General features: G+C 44.6%; 1 protein-coding gene across 1 annotated transcript in view; it reads left to right on the top strand.

Annotated features, from left to right (window-relative positions):
* Positions 1–21,658, top strand: part of lef1 (lymphoid enhancer-binding factor 1) — a 39,374-nt gene that overhangs the window by 7,445 nt on the left and 10,271 nt on the right. Inside the window, exons 4-8 of the mRNA XM_034537370.1 lie at positions 14,893–15,013; positions 18,231–18,321; positions 19,682–19,801; positions 20,539–20,701; positions 21,474–21,581. Of these exons, the coding sequence (XP_034393261.1) occupies positions 14,893–15,013; positions 18,231–18,321; positions 19,682–19,801; positions 20,539–20,701; positions 21,474–21,581 (603 nt within the window). The remainder of the gene's footprint in view (positions 1–14,892; positions 15,014–18,230; positions 18,322–19,681; positions 19,802–20,538; positions 20,702–21,473; positions 21,582–21,658) is intronic.

Here is a 21,658-nt window from a genome sequence, read left to right as displayed (position 1 = left end):
TTAAAATCACAAATAGACCAGAAACATGAATGCATGGTTGACGAGATAAATACACAGCTACATGTTCATGGTTGTGAGATGTTGACAGTGCAGAGATATGGAACAAGGTGTTTCACCTGACTGGCAAGATGTGCTGGTGATCTACAGCTGTGTTGCAAAAGTCTCATGGTCTTGAGCAACAGCTTGAGGAGAGGAACGGATAGAATCGCTGAATTCTTCTTCTTCTTTTTTTAAAGCCTAGTTTTGCTGCTATGGTGGGGGGAGTTAAGAGAGCTCCCTCTCCTTTTTTCCCCTTTGGACCCTCAATTGCAGATCCTCATGGCGAGAAGGAGGGGGTATGGAGGGGGTGAAGCGCTGTACTTTCCTTTGATGTAGTGAGAACGTGACGGATCTGCTAGCCAGTGTCTCGCAGCGTGGAATCACTAACCCAGGCTTACCTAACGGGATTTGGTAGGACCGCTTTGGTGTCCCTCAGTGCCATGTGTGTCCTGAGCTCATGCCCTCAGCACTACCGTGGAAGATCCCTGTTAAAGAGAACACTACATTTACCAGCAGCCTTCCATGTCCACACATAATGTTCTAGATGACAGCTTATGGCATCTTGTGTAGTTTTTGTGAAGTCTCACTATAGGGTGCACATGATGTGTGAAGTTTAGCAGAGCTGAATGCAGCATTTTGTCTTTAAGTAGCTGGACTTCATATGATCGTCCCGCTGTCGGATCATTTCCTTTAGTGCAGTACTGTTTATATGTACATCTAAAAATAAACGCTGAAAATATGATGATATGATGAATATATATTTAATGCTGGACACCAAATCCGTACATATCAAAGAGTCCCGCTGACATTGATGTCATCTGCTGTGCAGCTCTATCAAACAGCGAAATGTGTGTGTGTGTGTGTGTGTGTGCACATGAAGGACTGCAGCAGGGACCTCACACAGAAGAAACACTTGGCGTGTCGGAGTCTTTGTAGTGCCGCTGGCTCGTGGTGTTTTATAAACAGCACATTTAACGCCATGGTCTCCTCTCGTCCTCCGCTGTATGGTGATGCTGGTTGACACGTTTGCTCCATATGCACGGTGCTAATGACGCCATGTGGTTGCAATCACCTTATCAGTGTGTTTCATCTCGTGAAAAGGAGCTCAGCAGAGTGATTGTCTACCAGGACTAAGAGATATGCATTGCGGTTTCAGATGAGAGCCAAAAATGCGACAGTCGAGGTTTAAGTTTCTGGATGTATTTTTCTTGCTAGTGTGAGTCCATGCTGATTGATTTGAGCATGAAAAGATAGTTACATTTCTATAGGTCTATACTCTTAAAACCATAACATTATTGGTATTAGATATAAGTAGATATAATCAGATACAGCTAACACAAGAATAAAAAAGTGGTCAATGTGCTGAAAATGTGTGTTGTCGACATGTGTGTGAGAAAAGCAATCGGGAGTGTCATGGTTGTGAGCATGACGTGCAGATGCACACTTAACCCCAGTTGATGTTTATTTTGGGCATGTGTTACTGCTCAAAGCGAAGCACTCTTAGATGATGACACTTTCTTCTCCCCGTCCTCCCACTGAGTTGGATGAAGCTTAACCAATCAAGCAGTGCTGCCTGGAGCCAGCCAGTCAGGCTTCCATGGACAGACCGCCGCTCAAGCCCACAACACCTGCTCAGAGGACTTCACTCTTCACCAGCAGCCTGCAACTGATCTCCAGGGGTCAGTGGACGGGCTCGCCAAGGTTGTCCCTGTTGCCCAATTCTGTTTGAATGGCCTGGGTGTGCACTTCCTGTCAGGGTGGATCAGAAAAGGAGACTAGATGGCTGTGTATGTAGCACAACTGACGTAACTGCTGGTGATGTTATGGCTATGCTTAGTTAAATGGGATAGTGGGTAAAGTGTTTGGCACTTGACAAAATGTTTGGTTGTTTGTTATCCAAAAAAACATGTTGAATGCCCCCACAGCTCATGTCCGATTGACTGATTGAGTCAGCCTTTGAGCTACGATTGAAGCTTGTCAGTAGTCCCTCAAAGCTGATCACAGTGCCTCACTGTTTCCTGTCACAGTCATAAAATGAGTAAAAACATGAATAGCTTTATTGACTTCATCCTAACAGCTCATAGGTCTACATAGAGGCGAGCAGTGTTCCAGCTAGTAAACGTCAGCAAGGGGAACAATAGGACCACAGGAGTGAAACATGGGTGCAAATCCAGCCGGCTGTGTCCAGACTTCAGAGGAGCTCAAACAGCCCTCACTTTGTCCAGCTAAGAAATAGAGTGATGATCAATAGCTGCTCTGTTTTGTATGAAGTCGGTCAGTCTCCGGCGCACTCTTTCCCTCCCTCCTTGTCTTTGCTGTTTCATATTTTTCAGAAGCTCATTATTTCTTTCTGCTGTGGGTGTGAGCGCTAAAGAGACTCACATGCAATGTGCATCTCACAGCGCTGAAATATTAATGGTCCCCAGTGTAGGAGGTTGGTATAGGGCCTACATAGTTGCAATACAAAGGGTGCCTTCTTGCCACCAGGCTTTATTAACCGAACTGTTAAATTAATGGATGTTTCTAGCTTTCTTCATGCCGCCTTGTGTGTTTCTTTTGCGCTAAACATCATCAGATCACTTTCTCTTTGTGTAACAATTTCCAACACATACACCCAAATGGGTGTTCCACGAAGACTCAAACATGCACACAAATGCATTGTGTAGTGTAAGAGCTACACTACACTGTTGCGCTTTCTGCAAAGAGGAGGGCTTTGCTATCCGTTGATTTTGTGTGGTCTCGACTATAAAAAAAAAACACAGTTCTTTGACGGTGAAAAAAGCCTGTCTTCAATTTTTGGGAAACCCATAAAAGTTTGTAGCTCCTTTCATATTGGCTGTAGAATTGAAAACAAATGCTACATTCTCCCCTCCTCTCCTTTGAACTGGCCAATTATGGAGTTGTGAAAATAAAAATCAGTCTGTAGATCGCTTTACCCCCCTACACCCCCCCACCCCTTCTCTCTTTCTCTCTCTCTCTCTCGCACTCTTTCTTCCTCAGTCACTTTCTTTTTTTTCCGCCTCCCCCTTGTTTTTGAAGAAACCGAGGGGGGATCACTGATGTCAAAGTCAAAACCAAGAGCATTAAGAAAACTGGCGAAATGCAATACAGCTGCAATCCGACATGACGCTAGAAAATAGGGCTGAGGAGCAGAAAGCCTCTCTCCCGTATTCCCAGGGCGCGCAACTGCTCCCGGCCTTGGCTTTGATCTCTTCAAAGCCTCCTGCCTCCTACTAGATGGAGAGTCTTGGCTGCCGCTCGTGAACGCTGGAGAGAGGCAGGAAGGGAGGTGGGGGTGTTTTTTGGGGGGGGAGGGGGGAGCCGTCGTCTTTTCCTTTCCAGGGCTAAAATCAATCACGGTGCCGAGGCAATTATGTGTAATTCAACCCCAGCCAGATTAGTGACTCCTGTTACCTGAGCGACCGGAGCTCTGTAATCTGTGAGACACACCGGCCTCACCGGCAAAGGAGTAGCCAGGAACAGGCGAGGGCACTTGAGGGAAAGGAGGGGAATGAGGCGCGAGGGAGAGGTGCTGAAAAGCAGGCTGCCATGCTGCCGTCCAGCAGAGCAGAACATCTGAGTACAATAGAGTGATTACACTTGCAGATGTAGCCACGTTTATGACGAGGTTGATATGGAGAACAGAAAGAATGACGAGTGCTGATGGCCATGGAGCTTGATAGTTAGTGTGCTAACTAGCGAGGTCTCTTTTGTGTTGAAACATGTGGGTACTGTCCCCACCACTGCGCTTCCAGTCCTCCCCCACCATCCGCCACCCTGTCCCCCCTCCTGTGCCATATCTCTATCCCTCATGCCCTCCATGAGGGCTCCGAAATGCAAGCTTGGCTAAGGCTCCTGCCCCAGGCGCCCAATTTACTATGGCTGGAGAAAAACGCAGTGGCCCCAAGTCACAGAAGAAAACAGCAGAGCTGAATGTTGCTCTTTCCCTGCTGCTGCAGTTCGTCTGATCTGTGCAACTGTTTCAGTGTCTTAACACACAGCAGTGTAACGATTTACACCCTTCTGTTTTTGTAATGTGGCTTACGGAGAAGATTTATCCCAATCATGTTTGCTACTAGTTTAGGCAAATCTAGAACGTGCTAGGAGTTTGATGCTCATGACTAATACCACCTAGCGTACGTTATGAAATTATTTATTTGTATGCCTTTTTAAAAAAAAAATGTTTACGCCTATGATATTTTCAGGTGGGGTTAAAACAATTAATTGGAGGTTGGGTAGAGGGCAGAGGATAAAGTGCAGCTTCACATTATCGGTATTTAATTGTAAATATATAATTGCCGTGGCTGTTATTCTTTCCTGTGCTCAGTCTGTATGCGCTGATGTCACAGGGATGAGAACAAGGCTTTGTTTTTTTCCCCTCAGTAGTCACTTGATGCAGGATGATGAAACCCATAAAGATATCTAGCAAGAATGTGTTTGTTCATCTGATGAGCTCGTCTAGCGCTCTGTGTTTCTTTTGATCATCGGACTACTCGGTTGGTGATTGAAGGCACTTATTTCCCTCATGGGATGTACACATTGAATAAATTAGATGTATCGTCCTGTAATAGAACGTAGATGATCAGGACCTTGATGTCTGCGATAGTTTTAACAAGGCAGGCTGACAGGCAAGTGGAGCTGACTCTAAAAATATAAAGGTCACGCTGAATGGATTATGTGGCATCAATGGAGCCACCGTCCAGCGCAGCAGGAGCCCTTAAATCCACTAGCAGCCATAACCCCACGGCTCAGGGGCCAGGTGACGCTTTTCATGTCCTCCAATGGAGAGACATCACAGAGGCATCCTCCACTTTGAGCTGCCCGTCATCAAACAATGCATCAAAACATCAAATCAATCCACCCCCACTGTATCTGTCTTTTGAAATGAAAGATGGGGGAAATGGAAGTGCCCATTGCTCCCCACCGCTCCCCTTCACTAACACCACAAAACTACATCTACTACTACTGAAGCAACGATACAATGAAAAGGTTGTGCGAGCCATTTATTTGAAAAAAGTAACAGTGGTTACCTGACCTGGGGTCACAAATCCACATAGGGCCAGTTTTACATGGGTCCATTTTGTGAAAGGGTGAAAACTGATTATTACAGTCTCTTGGATTACATCTCTAGGATTACTAGAGCCAGCCCATATACCATGTATATATTGGTTATTCAAGCTGTACTTAAATTGAGCTGCCTGTGATTGCAAAGATGTGTGAACATGTGACATGTTATTATGAGGGGACTCAGTGGGACTGTAGAAATATATAATTATCTGAAGGGCTCAAGACTTGAGCCCTGACAACATCAATTAAAAAGCCTACATTTTACTTGGTTTAAGATTTCAGAAAAATACATTAATGATAAACGTTTATGGTTGCCAGGTATTGCAGCCCACTCTTTGTGTTTTCTAAAATATACTATTTAATAATAAAATATACTGTTTAATAATAATAATATTTTTCAAAACCTAGAGATGTTAAGCTCAGGTCCTTCAATCTAACATTGCTTTCTTAATAGTCAAATGAGATTGAATTAAAATGGATATGCAGTCTACAATGAATAAGTCTAGCATTGAGCTGAATTACAACCAGGGTGTGTTCATTGTATGGCTTACCACTCTGTTTTTGTAGCATCAGGTGCACGAGTGTGCCCTGTAATGTTGCTGTAACCATATGCCCTGAGCCTAAGGAGCTTCCTTTGTGCTCCCAAAATGCACTATTACCATTTGTTTAGAGGTATCAAGGGATAAGCAGACGTTGTCCGTTGCCATGTTGTACACGGTGATTGTTTTGTTTGTATTAAAGCCCCCAAAAACCCTGCCGCAGAGCTAATTGACGGGGCTGAGTTTTCATGTGACCGTTCAGATCCTCGGAGAGGTTCTTGAAGTGTTCGCTGCTTCTCTGGGGATGGAGAAAAGCCATTTGTATTCGGAGGGGATCAGATTTGAATAGCTTTGTGCTTTTCATTCAGATCTTAACAGGGGCGTGTGCGGCTGGCTGGAAAGAAACCCTAAAATGTGTGGTTTCATTAATGACTAATTCCAGGCTGAAAGGAAGTTGTTGGTAGTCTTTACCAGTTAATCCCTTAAAACATGGAATCAGACCCAAACAGTGGGCTGCTGGTTCTGTGGTACGGACGAAAATGTGAATGAGCCGAATGTTTATGAAGTGTTTCACAACCATGAATGCGTCTTGACAAACTCTGCCTCATTATAACCAGGATCGAGATGGTTGCATTATTTGTTACTATGGCTGTAGGTAATAAGACAATTTTGGTCGACTGAAATTCTACCTACACTTCAATTAATCGATTGGTCAATAGGGGGGGATCTGCACATTATGTCTAGAATTAACTTGATTGGCCACAGTGCACTGTGCACTCTACCTAGTAGCCTAACTGGATTATATATGAACATGATATCAAAAATATATATACAAAATATAAATTATTTTATACATCAATGATACTAATAGAGTCAAAGTCAACCAGCACACACCTGCCCAAATCCATTTGATTTCCAAATGGAACAAGCTGTCGCAAGGGGATGCAGTTATATTATAATCAAAACGATTAAACTATTTATTGGACCAAACTTATTGACAAATGACAGTTCTCATGTTCACACTTAAAGCCTTATTAAGAAGGGTATTTTGTCTATCCGCCACACCCACCTGACCCATTAAGAGAGCCCATACGCACCGACAACCCTCGAAAATATGCATTGATCACCCGATCCCGTACCGCAAACCGACGACCTTATGCACTGTAGCACATGTGTCAGGACTGAGAGACGGAGACAGAGACACTGAGGACTGTGGTTTTCTCTGAGGCGCTCCTCGAAGGTCCTCCTGGGGGGAATCGAGGGCTCTCTTTCTCCCCCGCCCACAGTCGTGGAAATATCTACACTAAGTGTTTGTTCAAATTATTTGTTCAAATGTTATTATTTTATGTTGAATAGCAGCAAAACAAGTAGCCTAAGCCTTGAAGGAAGACTCTCTGCCTCTAATTCACTCTCACACACACACACACACACACACACACACACACACACACACACACACTCCAAATTAAGTCAGACAAGAATATATTGACCAACCAACCAGAGGGTGACATCTGTAACATAAATATGTAAAAAGGTAATTTTGGAAGTGAAGGAGGACAGAACGGGAAGAGCTCGAAGTGCAATCATTCATTGAGGTGACAAGAGCATCAATCATGTGACTACGGGGTCAAAGGTTCAGATCAAGGCCTGGACACAGGTGTCATGACACTGAGGCAACGCCGCTCCTTGTGACCCACCGTTTTCAAAGCATTACATAATCTACACGTTTAACCCTATCACAAGAAGTCCGTGTTTTGTTTACAAAATTCGGGCATTTTCTGTGCATTTTATTTTTTGCTCCATTAAGGCGTCAGTGGCATGCGCTCATCCAATGTTTTTATTCTTCCTATTCTTGCTTGTGTTGGTGAGACACTGTGCAACTGTCTGAGTGAAATACAGAAGGAAAACTAGGTCAATACTCTCTACAGCTCAGGCAGAGCCAGCTCTCATTCAAATCACCTTCCCATCCACATTATCCAAGTGTGTGCGCCATTGAACATTTTCCCCACAAAAACATCGCAGCGCCTCGACAGCCTGCTGCTGTCTGCCTTCGTCCAGCTCTCCCTGGCTAGCTTGCAGTGCTAATATTTACCCCTGCCTTTCCGAAGATGTAATGTGCAATGTTGCATGGGAGCTAGCTGGGGCTTAGAGAGAAGAGTACTGTCTCTAGCTCTCGTCTCCACAGGTAGAGACACACAAAGACCCCCACCAGACTCTATTTTCCCCCTCAACGCTGAGCTCCCAAATCCAAACTGACAGCCATTCATGCCCAGAATACCTGGGCGAAAGCTGAGGGGGGGAAACACTATCTAGGTGTAGCAGGCAAATCCGCTCTTGTTCGACGGATCTATGAAGCTCCTGCGTAAGGCAACTCATCAGCACTTTTTCCCCATTCTGCGCTGCATTTCCTCTCCCTCTTTCTCCGCGTCAATGGTATTGTGCAGAGGCTAAGGTTGTAGCGCGCTCGCCCCACTAAGTTAGCTTGTGCTTGCGATTTTTATTTGTGTACATCTCTCAGGGCCGTCAAGTGTTGTTGTTGAATGTGGATGTTGGCACCAACGTGTTGCCTGGCATGAATGTAGCTACTCAGCAGACCAGAGCTGGCTTCTAATGATAAATCATGCAGTGTGTTAATGCAGCAGCAGGGTTGCTATAAATAGTCGCTGGAGAGGGATAACGATTGATTCAGGAGGAAAAAATAAAGCACGCTCCAAACATTTCCAGCTTGTGATCAGCTTTATGGGCTGAGCTCAAACATAGGGCCCCACGATATACATTTACTGGTTTGAAACACACAGCTGATCAAGTAAATGGCGCAATTACGTAACTAAAGGCTTTGTGACTCAGATGTTAATACAGACACATTGACAGTATCCAGCTATACCAGCTATACCAGCTATACATGATATACCAACTTTACATGATATACCAAATATACCAGGGAGCTGTCTTGTTGGTGCCACAGGTGCTGAGAAATGACAAATGTTTGGTGTCATCTATGGTGCTGTTAAAGGATTTTCAGTTAACCTGTCTCAATAGATCCAAGCCAAGTGATGGAGCTGCAGAGAGCAGCCATGTTCTTTGTGGGGTATAGATGCCTAGTGGGTGCTCAAGTGTGTGTGCGGTCTGCCATTTGTGTATGTGTTTGCGTGTGCGCTTGCAGGCCTGCTGACAGTGGCACTTCAGCAGAATGTTTGCCCTTTCCTCAGTCCTTTGATGTGACCAGGTCCTGCTGTGATAATGAGCTCTGTGCCCCGCCGCAAGGTGAACATCCTGCAGTTCGCCCAGGGCTCTGCCAGAGCAGCGGCCCAACCCCCACCACTCCTCTACCACACACACACATGCACACCATGCACACCGTGCACACCAGGCACACATGCACACGCTCTGCAAATACAACAGTGGAGGGGCAGACCATCACGTAGCCCATCAGAGCTGATCGACTGCCACACAGTGCTTGGATAGTGTTCAAAACGATGACCATCAATCAATCCGGCACATTATGGTTGGCCAATATAGCTGACTGTGGTGATTGATATCAGACTTTTTCCAAAATGTAGATATATTAAAATGCGTATACAAAATTACAAAGAAATTTCCCATTTTTGAAGCATGTAAAGGACAAGTTTGTTGGTTTTATTTTATATTTGACCTCTTGGCAGTAAATCCTTAAAAGACCAAAACCAACAATGAATTGATCCTGCTGTATTTTCTGTGTAGTCACAGTCTTATATATCTTATTTATCTTTGCCATAAACTCTTTATTGAGTCAAACTAGAAGTCTACAGTTGCATTAACATTGAATTTTGATTTTTGAACCCCTGTGATGAATCCTGGAGACTTCTGATCTGGTGTAAATGCAGCTTAAATGCCAAAGCAGCAAAAAACCAAACTGATGCACTTGACGGCTTCATTACAATGAACATTGGCACTGTAGTCCAACATAAACTGTTCAGCTGCCATAAATAAATGTGTTTTTTAATAATGTTTTTTTTTTTAAATACGCTGTTAAGTAAAAGTTTATATTCTTCACCTTTTTTAAAGATTAACATCTTCAGTCCGAACAAATTGGGCTCGGGACTGAGAGCCTCAGACAAATATTTGTAGGATTGAGTTATTGAGAAACAGACTAACATGTCTATGTTTTGGTCTCTGCATGGGATTTGTTGAGAATTCACATAAAAACAATAGTTATTTTGTGAAACAATAACACTACATTAGACGAGCTGCAACATGATTTCACAACAATTCCATATCAAAAATTACTAAACTCTTATCCAACCCTATACTGCAGCTTCCAGCCTTCACGATCCCTTTAAAGCCTGAACTCTTTGAGAACAAACCCAATGTCATAGTGATTTGCTGTTCCTACTTAACTTGCTGTGGCTTAACATCGAAGGAAAATAGCGACTGGATCATTTCTAATGTTCTGTTGCTCTTCCCTCAGTTTTTTAATAGCTCCGCGACATATAGAAATTAAGAGTTGAACACTTTAAAAAGGATAAAGTCTTTTCATCTGGGGCAGGCATATTTCACACAAATTATCTCCTTTGCACATCCAGTATGAGAGCGAGCGTGATTGGTTTGCTTGGAGCACACGATCTTCATGCCAACTGAAGGATGATGGGTAATCCACCTCGTCCTTTTCGGTTGTGCTTGGTGGTGGTGGGAAAGAAGACAGTCAGCTGTTAATAGCTGTTTTGTGTTCATATGTAGCATGTATGGGTTAAATTCATTAAGCGTGTGGTTATTGCAGTCTCTGATCCCTTCCCCACGCGTACCATGACCATATTTTACAGCATGTCTATGTGCCGTTTTGATTCGAGTTTTGTGTGGATTCCACGTTAATACTGTGGCATGTGTCGGTCATGTGTGGTTAATGTGAAGTGTTTGACATGTGGCTTGTGTGGGTGTATCGGTGGTATGTAGGACAGCGTGACAAATGCCCTCGCATGATAAATTTGTGCTGCAACTTAGCTATTAAAACCATAACATTGCATATGTGGTACATGCCTATTTTTGTCATCTACCAAACACCATCCGGCTTCTAGTTTGTGATTCATGTTTCACGATGATTTGTACCTTTTTATTCACATTTTTAGCAACTTGCCTTGGACTTCAGTGACACAGCGTCTGTTCAACCTTTGGACTCTCGAGTAGCAGTAGCGAGATGTATGATTGAAATTAAGGAAGAGGAGAGAGGGAGAGATTAGGGGAGGGTTATCATAGATGTAAATGTCTCTCCAGGGTAGGATTTTCCTGTTATTCGTAGCCTCCTCCGCTCCTGTCCCTGTGGTTGGCTTCGCTTGTTCGTCTCATTACCCCGGGCGCGTGGCGCTCCTTCGCTTGCTGGCGGCCCAGCTTTCTTCTCCATTAATTGGGTTTCGTTACATTAAGCCCCCTGGCCGAGGGGCCATCCTGCCAATAAAACATTCCATTTTTAGCACTCCACTTGAAGCTTGTGGGGTTCAACCCGCTCTGTGAATGGTAATTGGTTATTTATTTAAGCTTCCTCAGGTTGGTCTCCACTGATTTTGGTAAAGGGGGAGAGGAGGAGGGCTCCACAGTGATCACATTGTCAGTGGATACAGTAGCCAAAGACTGTATTTAAACAGCCAGAGGTGGGTGTGCTCTCTCCCAGTGATTCACAGTTATTTTAAACCATTCCCTCAGGTGATGGCAATCATCATTTTATTGGAAAATGAAAGCAAACTCTTGATGGAACTGGTTGTAATCGCAGGACAATGTACTGCCTCATCTTTTGATTCTTTCTTCTGTTAACATCCTGGGCAGAAAATCCTGTGAGTAGGTGAGGTTGCGTTGTGGGGTGAGATGGGCTTCTTAGTGAAAAGATTTAGCAGCATGGGAATCCGTAGCCACCACTTGAGCTGTCATCTCCCCAGCTGTTTGTGAAACGCCTCATATGGTTTCCACACACTTGATTGTTGCTGCAGGCGCGAAGAGTCCTCATTGCATATAAATTACAGAAGTGGGAAGTGATTATTATAACATTCCCGCTTTCCCTTTTTTCCACACCTCTCTGCAGAAGTGGTATAATTGAGTGGAGTACAAAAGCTGTGCTGTGTGAGAAGAGAGAGAGAGAGATGCTAAAAAGGCAATATTGCAGGGATAGTTATGCATATACCACACAGACACATGTACAAACACACACACACACACACACATACTCGCAGGATGCTGGTGGAGTCTGACGGAATACAAGTTCAGAGACAGGCGTGCCGTCAGAAAAATCCTCCCTCAGAAAAAACAATAAAGAAACAAAAAACGAAACGTCCCATATCCCTTCCCCACCCCCATTAACGGACGGCACGCCAAGTCACTGGCTCCCCGTACTGAAACACACTGGAGTGTCTCCTCCATGGAGGGCTTCCTGCCAGCTCCAGTTACGCACAATGAATTTCTCTTAAAACCACATCTGAGGGGTTCTTTAGAAGGGCCGGCCAAGCCTGGATATGAAATTCCAAATGGAACGTTTTCTTTTCAATCCTCACCGCCTCTCTTTCACTCTCCCTGAAAAATATGAATAGAAAGATCCTAAGCCTATTATTTCTCCTATACAATAAAAGGGACCTCCAATATGGCCGCCCTCCATCACAACATCGCTGCTGCTGCTGCTGCTGCTGCTAAGGGCATTTAGAGTCGGGATGGGGGATGAGAGGGGGTTAAATTGCAGCAACCTGCCGTGACACTCACGGTTGTGGTCACTTGAGTGTCTCCAACTACTTCCTCCAGGAAATTGGTAAAAGGGTGTCCTGCTTTTTATGTGTAAACTTGCCAAGAGCTGCAAAGTGGAAGCAGCAAGCCAACAAGTCTTCACCTGAAGGAAATGAAATGGTCGCTCTGTGACGACTGTTGGCACCGTAACTTAACAGTGTGACTATTTAGCTTCCCCCCGATAGATTTGTCCCCATCATACGAATGTTTAGAGAGATGTAAAGATGTAAGAAGCCTAAATAACAATGCATTGCTCTTCCTTTCCTCTGAGAGTAAACCATGGTTAGTTGTGGCATGCAGTTTCTGTAAATGTGAACCCAAACAGCCATAAACTGTGTATTGGTCACAGTGGCCTGCAGGTTTTTCTCTGGAGGATTTTTGCTATTGTGGAGGCAGTTTATTAAGCAGTTGAGAAAAATGTGATATGACAGCTGTAACTGGGAAAAGCACAAAAGAGGGCTTCTCTTCCACGGCGGAAGCCTCTAGCCTTCTTGGATGCTAAGTAGTCAATCACCTTTTTATTTTTTTGCGGTATCGTAGTTTATGTGTGTGTGTGTGAACAAGTATGAGAGACTAACTTTTGTTTCTGCGTGCTTTTTATTAATTTTCTATCTGCTACAAGTTGGAGAAGTCTTCCAGCTAAGATGATAATCCCTCAGGTTTTTATCTCCTTCCCACAGGATAACAAATGGGAGTGGACAGGCGTAAAATAATATGGGCGAGAATGCTATCATTTAGCCCCTGGTGTAGGCTTGTCCCAGCCACCCCCGTCCAGGTTAGCCCTACTTTAGGGTTAGCATCCCTTACTAATAAGCCCTCCCCTCTGTAGGATGAAGTCTGACACTCCCACAGTCGCACATTATCCGTCACCTTTGCCTCTTGTTGACAGGGGTCAAAGAACCTCACTCACCTGGGCTAATGTGAAAAGCCTCGGCATTATGGCTGAATTAGCTTGCTTTATTTGGGGGCAGTGTGCTGCAATCTCAAATGCTACAATGTGGACTGTGCTGGATGGATGGTGGCACATGAAGGCTCTTATCAAGAGAGCAACTCGGAGAGAAATTGGCCCTGGGAGATGAGATTCTCATCCTGATAAAAGGAATCTGATGCAGATGATGCGTCATGTGGTTGAGGATATCTTTCTCGGTACACATACACACACACAAGCATCCATGCACACATACTGCCCTTTGTGTTCCCAGTTAGGACGTTCCCAAATGGGTGGAGAGAGGGAGAGGCGGCTTTTAAGTGTAGGCCGGTGCCAGTCTGCGAGAGGTGCAGGAGAAAACACAGACATTCCAGCCACCCTTGTGTCCAAGGAGCTTTCTGTATATATGTGTGTGTGTTGGGAGTGGTGGGAGTGGGCGAGGAGGGGCACCAATCACCACTTATACTGCAGGAATGTCACCTTGGCCGACAACTCGCTAGGACAACGGAGCGAGAGCTTATAAAGAACAGTCCCGTGATTGGATCGTCTCTTCAGAAATCTATGCTCAAACTAAATTTAGACGAGTATCTCCAACAACATTATTCATCAGGTGACCGTTCCTTTGGGAGCGGCTGATCAAAATCTCATGAAGCTCTTTCATCCAAAGCTCATGGGAGCCCTTCAGTGCGTGACGTGTCTCGCCCAACAGTGAACTAATGTCTTTCCGTTTAGCCACATAACCTGTGGAGGTGATATTTTGACTCCAGCTATGCCCTGGGCTTGGATTGTAAATAGTGGATTTAGCATGGCTAAGCATTGCCATGTGTTCATTGCCGCTGAAGCATGTAAGCACTATTGGATGGGGGGTTGGGGCCGGGGATTTTTTGGGCCTAGCTCGGTCTATTTTAGTTGTCAGGAGGCAGGTCTCTCTGAGTCAGCTGGTGATGGGGGGGGGGGGGGGGGGGGGGGCTTTGCTCAGGACACTCCTGACGTGATTACCCCTGCATTAAGTACCAATGCAGACATCTGTCTCAATCGCGCTCTCTGTCCGTAGCCAACCCCCTTCTCCTCCTCCTCCATCCCTCATCTCTCCTTCCCCCGGCTCTTGCTCTGTAATGAACTCCCCTTATTCACCAGCTAATGACTGCCTTTGATCTCCCGCCGAAGACCTCTGCTCTAACTCTACCCTGCGAGTCTTTCTTTTCTCTCCCCTCCCTTTGCTCGAGCTGCATCTCTGTTTCTCTCTTTTGCTGTCTCAAACATGCTGGTGCACCTCTTTGACTTGTTTTTCCTCCTTCCTTCAGGGAATGGGGTTTTAGGTCATGCTGACCTTGGCGAAACAAACCTTTTTGAGGTGCTGCTGCTAAAAATTTAATAAGTAGTTTTTAGTTATACCTCTTTAGCCATATAATAAGCTTCACCCTCATCTACATGGAGGCAGACCACCCGCACTATATGTGCCGTACCAGTCGCCAGATCATGTGGTAGGGAACAGGGCCAAATTGTGCATGGAGTGGTCCAGCTGGACCTCATGTATAATGTCATCCCTTTTTTATATTGTTTCAAATCTTTTTTTCTCCACAGTCCAACAAAGTCCCCGTGGTGCAGCCGTCCCATGCAGTCCACCCGCTCACGCCACTGATCACGTACAGTGACGAGCACTTCGCCCCAGGTCCTCACCCCCAGGATGTCAACAACAAACAAGGTAGAGACCAAGTCTTTTCCTCTTTTTGCTTTTTTGAATAGTACCGACAATGTTTTCAAAATAGACAAAAACTTCTCTCTTTCCTTTTGTCATTTAAACTGCTTCAGTAAGAAAAAGAAGGACTATTAATTAAAGATGCACAGATCCAGCTTTTTTTCCCCCCCAAGACTGATTCTGATACCTCAGCTCAGGGGTTATGCCCGTACCGATCTGATACTGGTGATGTCTTTTCCTTCAATTTAAACATGTGGAACTCATTGGGATAATCTGAATCTATCATAACAAGAGGCCAGGGACTGCTCTCGGACACAACACTTTCAGTCATTCAGTCATACCAGACTACCAACTGTTACTGGAAACACTGAATAATAAACATTGCAGAAGAATCTGTATATTATGAAATGGTTCCCATGATGGCCGATACCTGATCCGCTGAAGTAAATCAGTATCTGTGCCGGTTCTATCCACATCTTGATTAATATTGAATGTCTGTGAGAACAACAGTAAACATTTTTTTTTTTTGTTTAAACATCCTTTTGTCCAAACACTGTCAGGAATTGATAGAGACAAACAGACCAAAATGTGTCACAGCAAAATCAAAGTCATCAGCTCTTAACATAAACTTATTTGAAGCGTCCTGTGGGACGGCGCACTGAGCTCTGCTGCCCTCTCCTTCTGCACTCGCTGCCTCTCAGTAACAACATCAAGCTGCAGCTCTGACAGCTGCAGAGGAGCTCCTCGGCAGTTTGGACGAGCTCCTCAGCCCCGCACAGCTGGAGACTTTGGCAGCTTCTCACAAACGCAAAAAGATGTGGGCCCTGCCATAGTCTTGTCCCACACCTTTTCTCTTCTCGTGGCTTTCTTCTCCCGCGGCTGCCAGTTGAAAAGGAGGAGAGGGATCAGACAGGATGTAGGCGATGATGAAGATGATGATGAGGCTGGGAGGTTCTGAAGGACCGACTATAAATAACAAAGTAGAACTGAGCACTAGAGTACACAGCGCAGTGAGATGAAGGGACAGACATAGAAAGAAACTGTGCTCCACATATGCCAGAGGAATCGTGCATCAGACACATTTTTATTGAATACTTTTCGAAAAGGAAGCAGGAAAGAATTGTGTTGACACGGAATTGAGCAATGAATACTTTAAACACACATGCATGCATTGGATTTCAGAGATTTGTTGTCATGTAGTACAATTTCCGAAGTAAATGTCGTCCATTTTACTGTTTGTGTTGGTCTTGCCAGTCCATCGAGACACACACACTTGCCAGTCCATCGAGACACACACACACACACACTACGTTTCTGAGGAGCAGAAAAGAACCCTGGAGGTCTTTTTTTTATTTTTTTGATCTTTACTCCCGCAGCCCAACAGAAATCCATGTCCAAGCGATCCAGTTTGCTGCAGAATTTGCTGCAAATGATTTCCCCAGGCATATTCATGTGTGTATACAAGCCGAGCTAAGCTGAAGATGCTTAAAACGAAATCTCTCTTATTCTCTTTCTTGCTGTCCCTCTCTCTCTCTCTCTCTCTTTCTTGCTCTCTCATATCGACCAATTGCTACTCTGCCTTCCTTAGTGGGCTCAGACTTTGATCTGCTCGTTAATTATGAAAAACAATCATGGATTTTCTCATTATGAGCTCTAATATGCAGAGAGACGCAATGCAATGGAAGGAAGGTCGAGCGGTGGGGAGGGGGGTGGTGGGGTCTTTGAACATTCAACATTTAAACCTTCTATAACATGACATAACATGTGAACACTCATTTGAATTTACATTATTTCCAGGTTTTACAATGAGAAGCATGTTCGTGTTGCTTGTTTTGAGAGGAAATGCGAGTGTGAAGCCTTGTTGGGCGTCAACGGGAACATGTGAATAGGGGAGTGAGTAATTAGGCACCTTTTGGGGTGTGAGTAACAAGGTTAACACGCTGGGTCTCTCTCCGCCTCCCTCACCGCCTCACCCCTTGCCTCCTTCCCTTCTGCCCTCAGGAGGGCCCTCAGGAGTGTTAGGTGGTGGATTAGTTGGCAGGGGGTAGTGCTATGCGTGCTATGAATCCAGCGTTGCAACATTGGCTTTAGAGATATAAGCCCCCCCGTTCGCCCTGCCTCTCCGAGGAGAGAGGCCCCTTCAGACCACAGCCTGGAGAGAGAAAGAAGAGAAAAGATAGAGCCATGGAGAAAAGGCTGGCTCCAGCAGGGATTAGAAGATGGTGCTAATCTGGAGGCATTTGGCCTCTTTTCTTTGTGTGTGTGTGTGTGTGTGTGTGTGTGTGTGTGTGTGTGTGTGTGTGTGTGTGTGTGTGTGTGTGTGTTTAAGTAGGCACATTGCACTTGTGTGTGTGAACAGACTGTCAATGTTATTATTACTTACAAAAAAATAGTTGTCTCACAAGAGGACATGAATTGCTTCAGATTTAGCTGAATATTAATAATTTTACGGCCCAGTCCCAGTTAAGTTCTACAAAAAAAGGACTCTTCGACCTTGAAGCCCAGTAGGAGCAGACGAGCTGGAGATGGAGGAGCTTAGTCCTAAAGATCCACCGACTGTTAGTCCAAGTCAATCCCGTGTCTATGGGGAAAGCTGCAGTCTCTGCCACAAAGATGAAGCCTCAATTAACCAGCTTAAAGATGCTGAGACACACTGGAAGGACTCTCGCTAAGCGGGGACTGTTTGATAATGTGAGGTCAAGAAACGTGTTCAAGCCCCGACATTGTGCTCTGTCCTTGACTCGCAGTGCAGCAGGATGGGAAGGTGGGAAGGAGTAATGGCTTTTAAAGGATAACATCTTAACCCAAGGTCAATCATATTCCGCAATGCAATTGGCAAAGTCGTGACTTAAATCATAATGGGCTCAAAGAATATGTTAACAAGACCTGACAAAGCATTCAATGCAAACTGTTGGTACTTTGTGCTGTTTGTATGATCTTTTATATCCTGAGAAGTTATTTTTCAGTCATGCTCATCCTCTTTAAATGTTCTTTGCTATGTGTTCTTAATAATCCTTATTAAGGCCACAAACGGAAACACGTTGATCTAACAAAAACGTTGTTCCTTATCCTACAGGAGCTGCTGTAGTTCTGCCACCTTGCCAGTCTTTGGTTCTAGGCGTTTCAGGCGCATTTCGATTGGTACCACAGGGTGCAGATGTTTAGAGTGAAACATGTAACCTGAATGCTTTCTAACAGTTGTGTACGATTGTTGTGTGTCTAGGAATGCAGAGGCATCACCCTGGACCAGACATGTCCAACTTCTACTCCCTGTCTCCTGGAGGAGTCGGGCAGCTCACGCCACCGCTGGGATGGTGAGTCAGACAGACAAACGCAAAAGCATGCGCAGTCGATTCATGTAAACAAGGTGCAATCACAATCCCGTCTCTTCACATCAAATGCACACCGACACTGTGCTAGCTTGAATGGAGGAATGCTGGCCTGCAGCAGCAGCAGCAGCAGCCGACACATGGAGGTCTGCTTCTGGCTGTTCCTGCTGCGGCTTCAGCCACACCGCTCCTCTGTGTGCCCAGCACATGTCAAACACATCACCGCATACATGCCCCGGCATTACCATATGGCTGCTTAGCCCCCATCAAAGCTTCCTGGATATATTTCTCTCTCTGCATCCTTGTCACTGCCATTCCTGTACTTTTTTCACTCTTGTTCTCAACATATCTTACCCTCTTTCTTCTTCCTCTATCTCTTTATCTGTCAGCATGATGTTTGCAAAGACGGGGCTTCAGGCATACATTGAGTGAAGCCAGATGTAAGGTGTAGGATCAGGCGACCGTTGAAGCTTGTGTACTTCAGCTCTCCTTATATCTGGTTTAGAGTATAGTTTTGTTTTAGGAAGTTTATTCCAATTTAGGAACTGTTCCTGCTGAGGATCCTAATTTTGGATCTTTGGTCATAGTTGTACTCCATGTACTGAAGAAGCATTGTGTTTGCAGTACTAAACATGCTGAATCACGAGAATCTTTGTTTCTATAAATTGAAACAGAGACATCATGGACTGATGGACTGATAACAACGAACACAATCTACTATTTATTATTTCAAAAGAAGGATCTCAAAATGTTTGAGCCAGAAAAGAAAAGCATATCTAAAAACTTCCCCATGTTAAGCAAAAAGGGATATTTAAAGCCTTTCTGAAAATTGAATTTTAAAAAGAACTGTCTTGTCAGTTCCTCTTATTTCGCTTTATCTTCATTTTTTTCGAAGTAGATAAAGCTCAAGCAGAACTCATGGAAACCCTCATAACCACGAGTCTCTGGACACACAAGTGTGCAAAACAAGTGCAAAACAAACCAGTAGTATCCAACCTTTAAATAGTGATCCCTTAATATGAAGCAATACTAGTGTATCTAACATTGCAGGATATATAATGACCCAATATTGAAAAAAGATCTAGAGCTAAAATAACTGTACAAACAAACTACAGCCAGTGCCGACTTCCCACCGCCGTCTTTTTCAGCTGAAATAATTTTTTTAATATTCAGCAATTATCGTCAAGAAAATAAATATGTGTTTGATGGATCTCTTTTCTTGTTTGTGTACGCTGTTGCAAGCGTGCACCTACTGTCACTTGACATTTAGGGGATCCCTTTCCATGCTACTGTCCTTCTTGGTCCTCCTTAATTGATCAAAGCCTGCTGTCTGCTGTTATTGCAGGTTCTCACACCACATGGTGCCCGGCCCCCAAGGTCCCCACGCCACAGGGATCCCCCACCCGGCCATCGTCAACCCACAGGTCAAACACGAGCCTCTGCATGAAACAGACATCATGCACATGTGAGTCCTGCAAACACAAAATACCTTCATCGAACATTCTCACAGATTTAAAAAAAAAAAATGTTTAAACAACATACTTCCAGGTATTCGTGAACAAACCCTCTGTCAGAGCCTTGTTCCCATTCCCTTGATGTGAACAGATAAGCAGCGAGGGCCCGTGCTCTACTGATAACAGGCCTATGCTTCATTTGTCCTCAGGGATCACAACACACTTAGCACTCAGCAACAGATACAGGTCCGAGATTACTGCTCGGATGAAATGAATTCACATCCCCAGTGTGTGCAGTGGGAAGTGCTGTGAGTACCCTGAAGTGGTTATCACTGATATTTCCATTATTCATGGGCATCCCAGCACCAAGACTTTACTAGTATCAAAACGGTTGTTAGAAAGTAAGTCAGGAGTGGGAGCAGAGTTTTTTTTCAGTGTGAGCATTTGGCTTTAAGCGATTGGCAATGTGCGGTGTGGACGAGAAGGTTTGGTTGCCATTACCGGTGAAGTAATCTCTCCTCATTAGAGGCTACAACTGCACATGATTAAGGAGGCAGAGGCCCATTGCGTGCCTCGCCATTGGCTGAGAGCAACCCAACCAGACCTGCGCTGCTTTTGTAGCCATAACGCCACCACAATTTCCCTACTCTGCTGCTTTGCATTTTCATTCTCTCGTTCTCAAACTAATTTGTCTCCTCCTCTTCTTTACCTCCCATCTATGTTGTTTTTGTTGTGTTTCTATTAACAGGAAACCCCAGCACGAACAGAGAAAAGAGCAGGAGCCCAAAAGACCGCACATCAAGAAGCCCCTAAACGCCTTCATGCTCTACATGAAAGAAATGCGGGCGAATGTGGTCGCCGAGTGCACGCTGAAGGAGAGCGCTGCCATCAATCAGATTCTGGGACGAAGGGTAGGTGAAATAGTTTGTGTACACTGATGAACCGATCCCGGTCTCTTTGTTGAGTTAAATCACCGGGAGATCACAGTTTAAGCTGTGGTTCTAACAAGTCTGCATGGACTGACTTTCCAGGCCCAATTAGTTTAAAAAGTACAAAGCTCCCTCTTTCTATTAACATACAGTCTTTTATGAACTAGTTGTGATTATTGTCATAATGATTGCCCTCGCCAATTACGTCCCTCTCTGCAGCACAGATACAGACGGCCTATCTAGCTGACATTTGATCAAATTGGCTTTAATAAAATATGCCTGGATAATGGCACGGTTGGAAATGACAAAATGTGTTCCTTTTGAGGATTGGGAAAAGAGTGGAACCACAGAGACATGTTAAAAGCCTTAACGAATAGGCCTAGTGGTTGAGGCAGCCAGCCACAGCAAAGCCTAGTTTGTGGCCTGCATAGAGTAATTGCTCGCTGACATAGTTTGAATAAAAAGCGCTGCTAAATTGGAACCAGTGTTTTGATATGAAATCAAAGTTTTTTTTCCCCTTCTCTGCCTCCCTCTGACTCCAGTTCATGTTAATCTCTTCATCATGTGTCCCCCTTTTTCTTTCTCTCTCTTTTATCCCTCTTTTTTCATACACCAAACGTTTGGAAGTTGAAAAGATTTTTTTTGTTTCCACCAAAACCCCCAGCACACTTCTCTATGCAGGGAACATGCAATTGCATGCCAGTAATTGACTGTATGCTATTTTTTTCCCCTAATCTCCTTTGTACTGAAACAGTGGCATGCTTTATCTCGGGAAGAGCAAGCTAAGTATTATGAGCTAGCCCGCAAGGAAAGGCAGCTCCACATGCAGCTCTACCCAGGCTGGTCCGCTCGAGATAATTATGTAAGTATCAACAGAACAGATTGGCAGAGGTGCGCGTGCGTGTGTGTATGTTGATTTATGTTGTTTGTTTATGTCAG

This window comes from Cyclopterus lumpus, chromosome 1 (genome assembly GCF_009769545.1).
Source record: "Cyclopterus lumpus isolate fCycLum1 chromosome 1, fCycLum1.pri, whole genome shotgun sequence".
NCBI lineage: Eukaryota > Metazoa > Chordata > Actinopteri > Perciformes > Cyclopteridae > Cyclopterus > Cyclopterus lumpus.
This window is presented reverse-complemented; position numbering and strand designations above follow the sequence as displayed.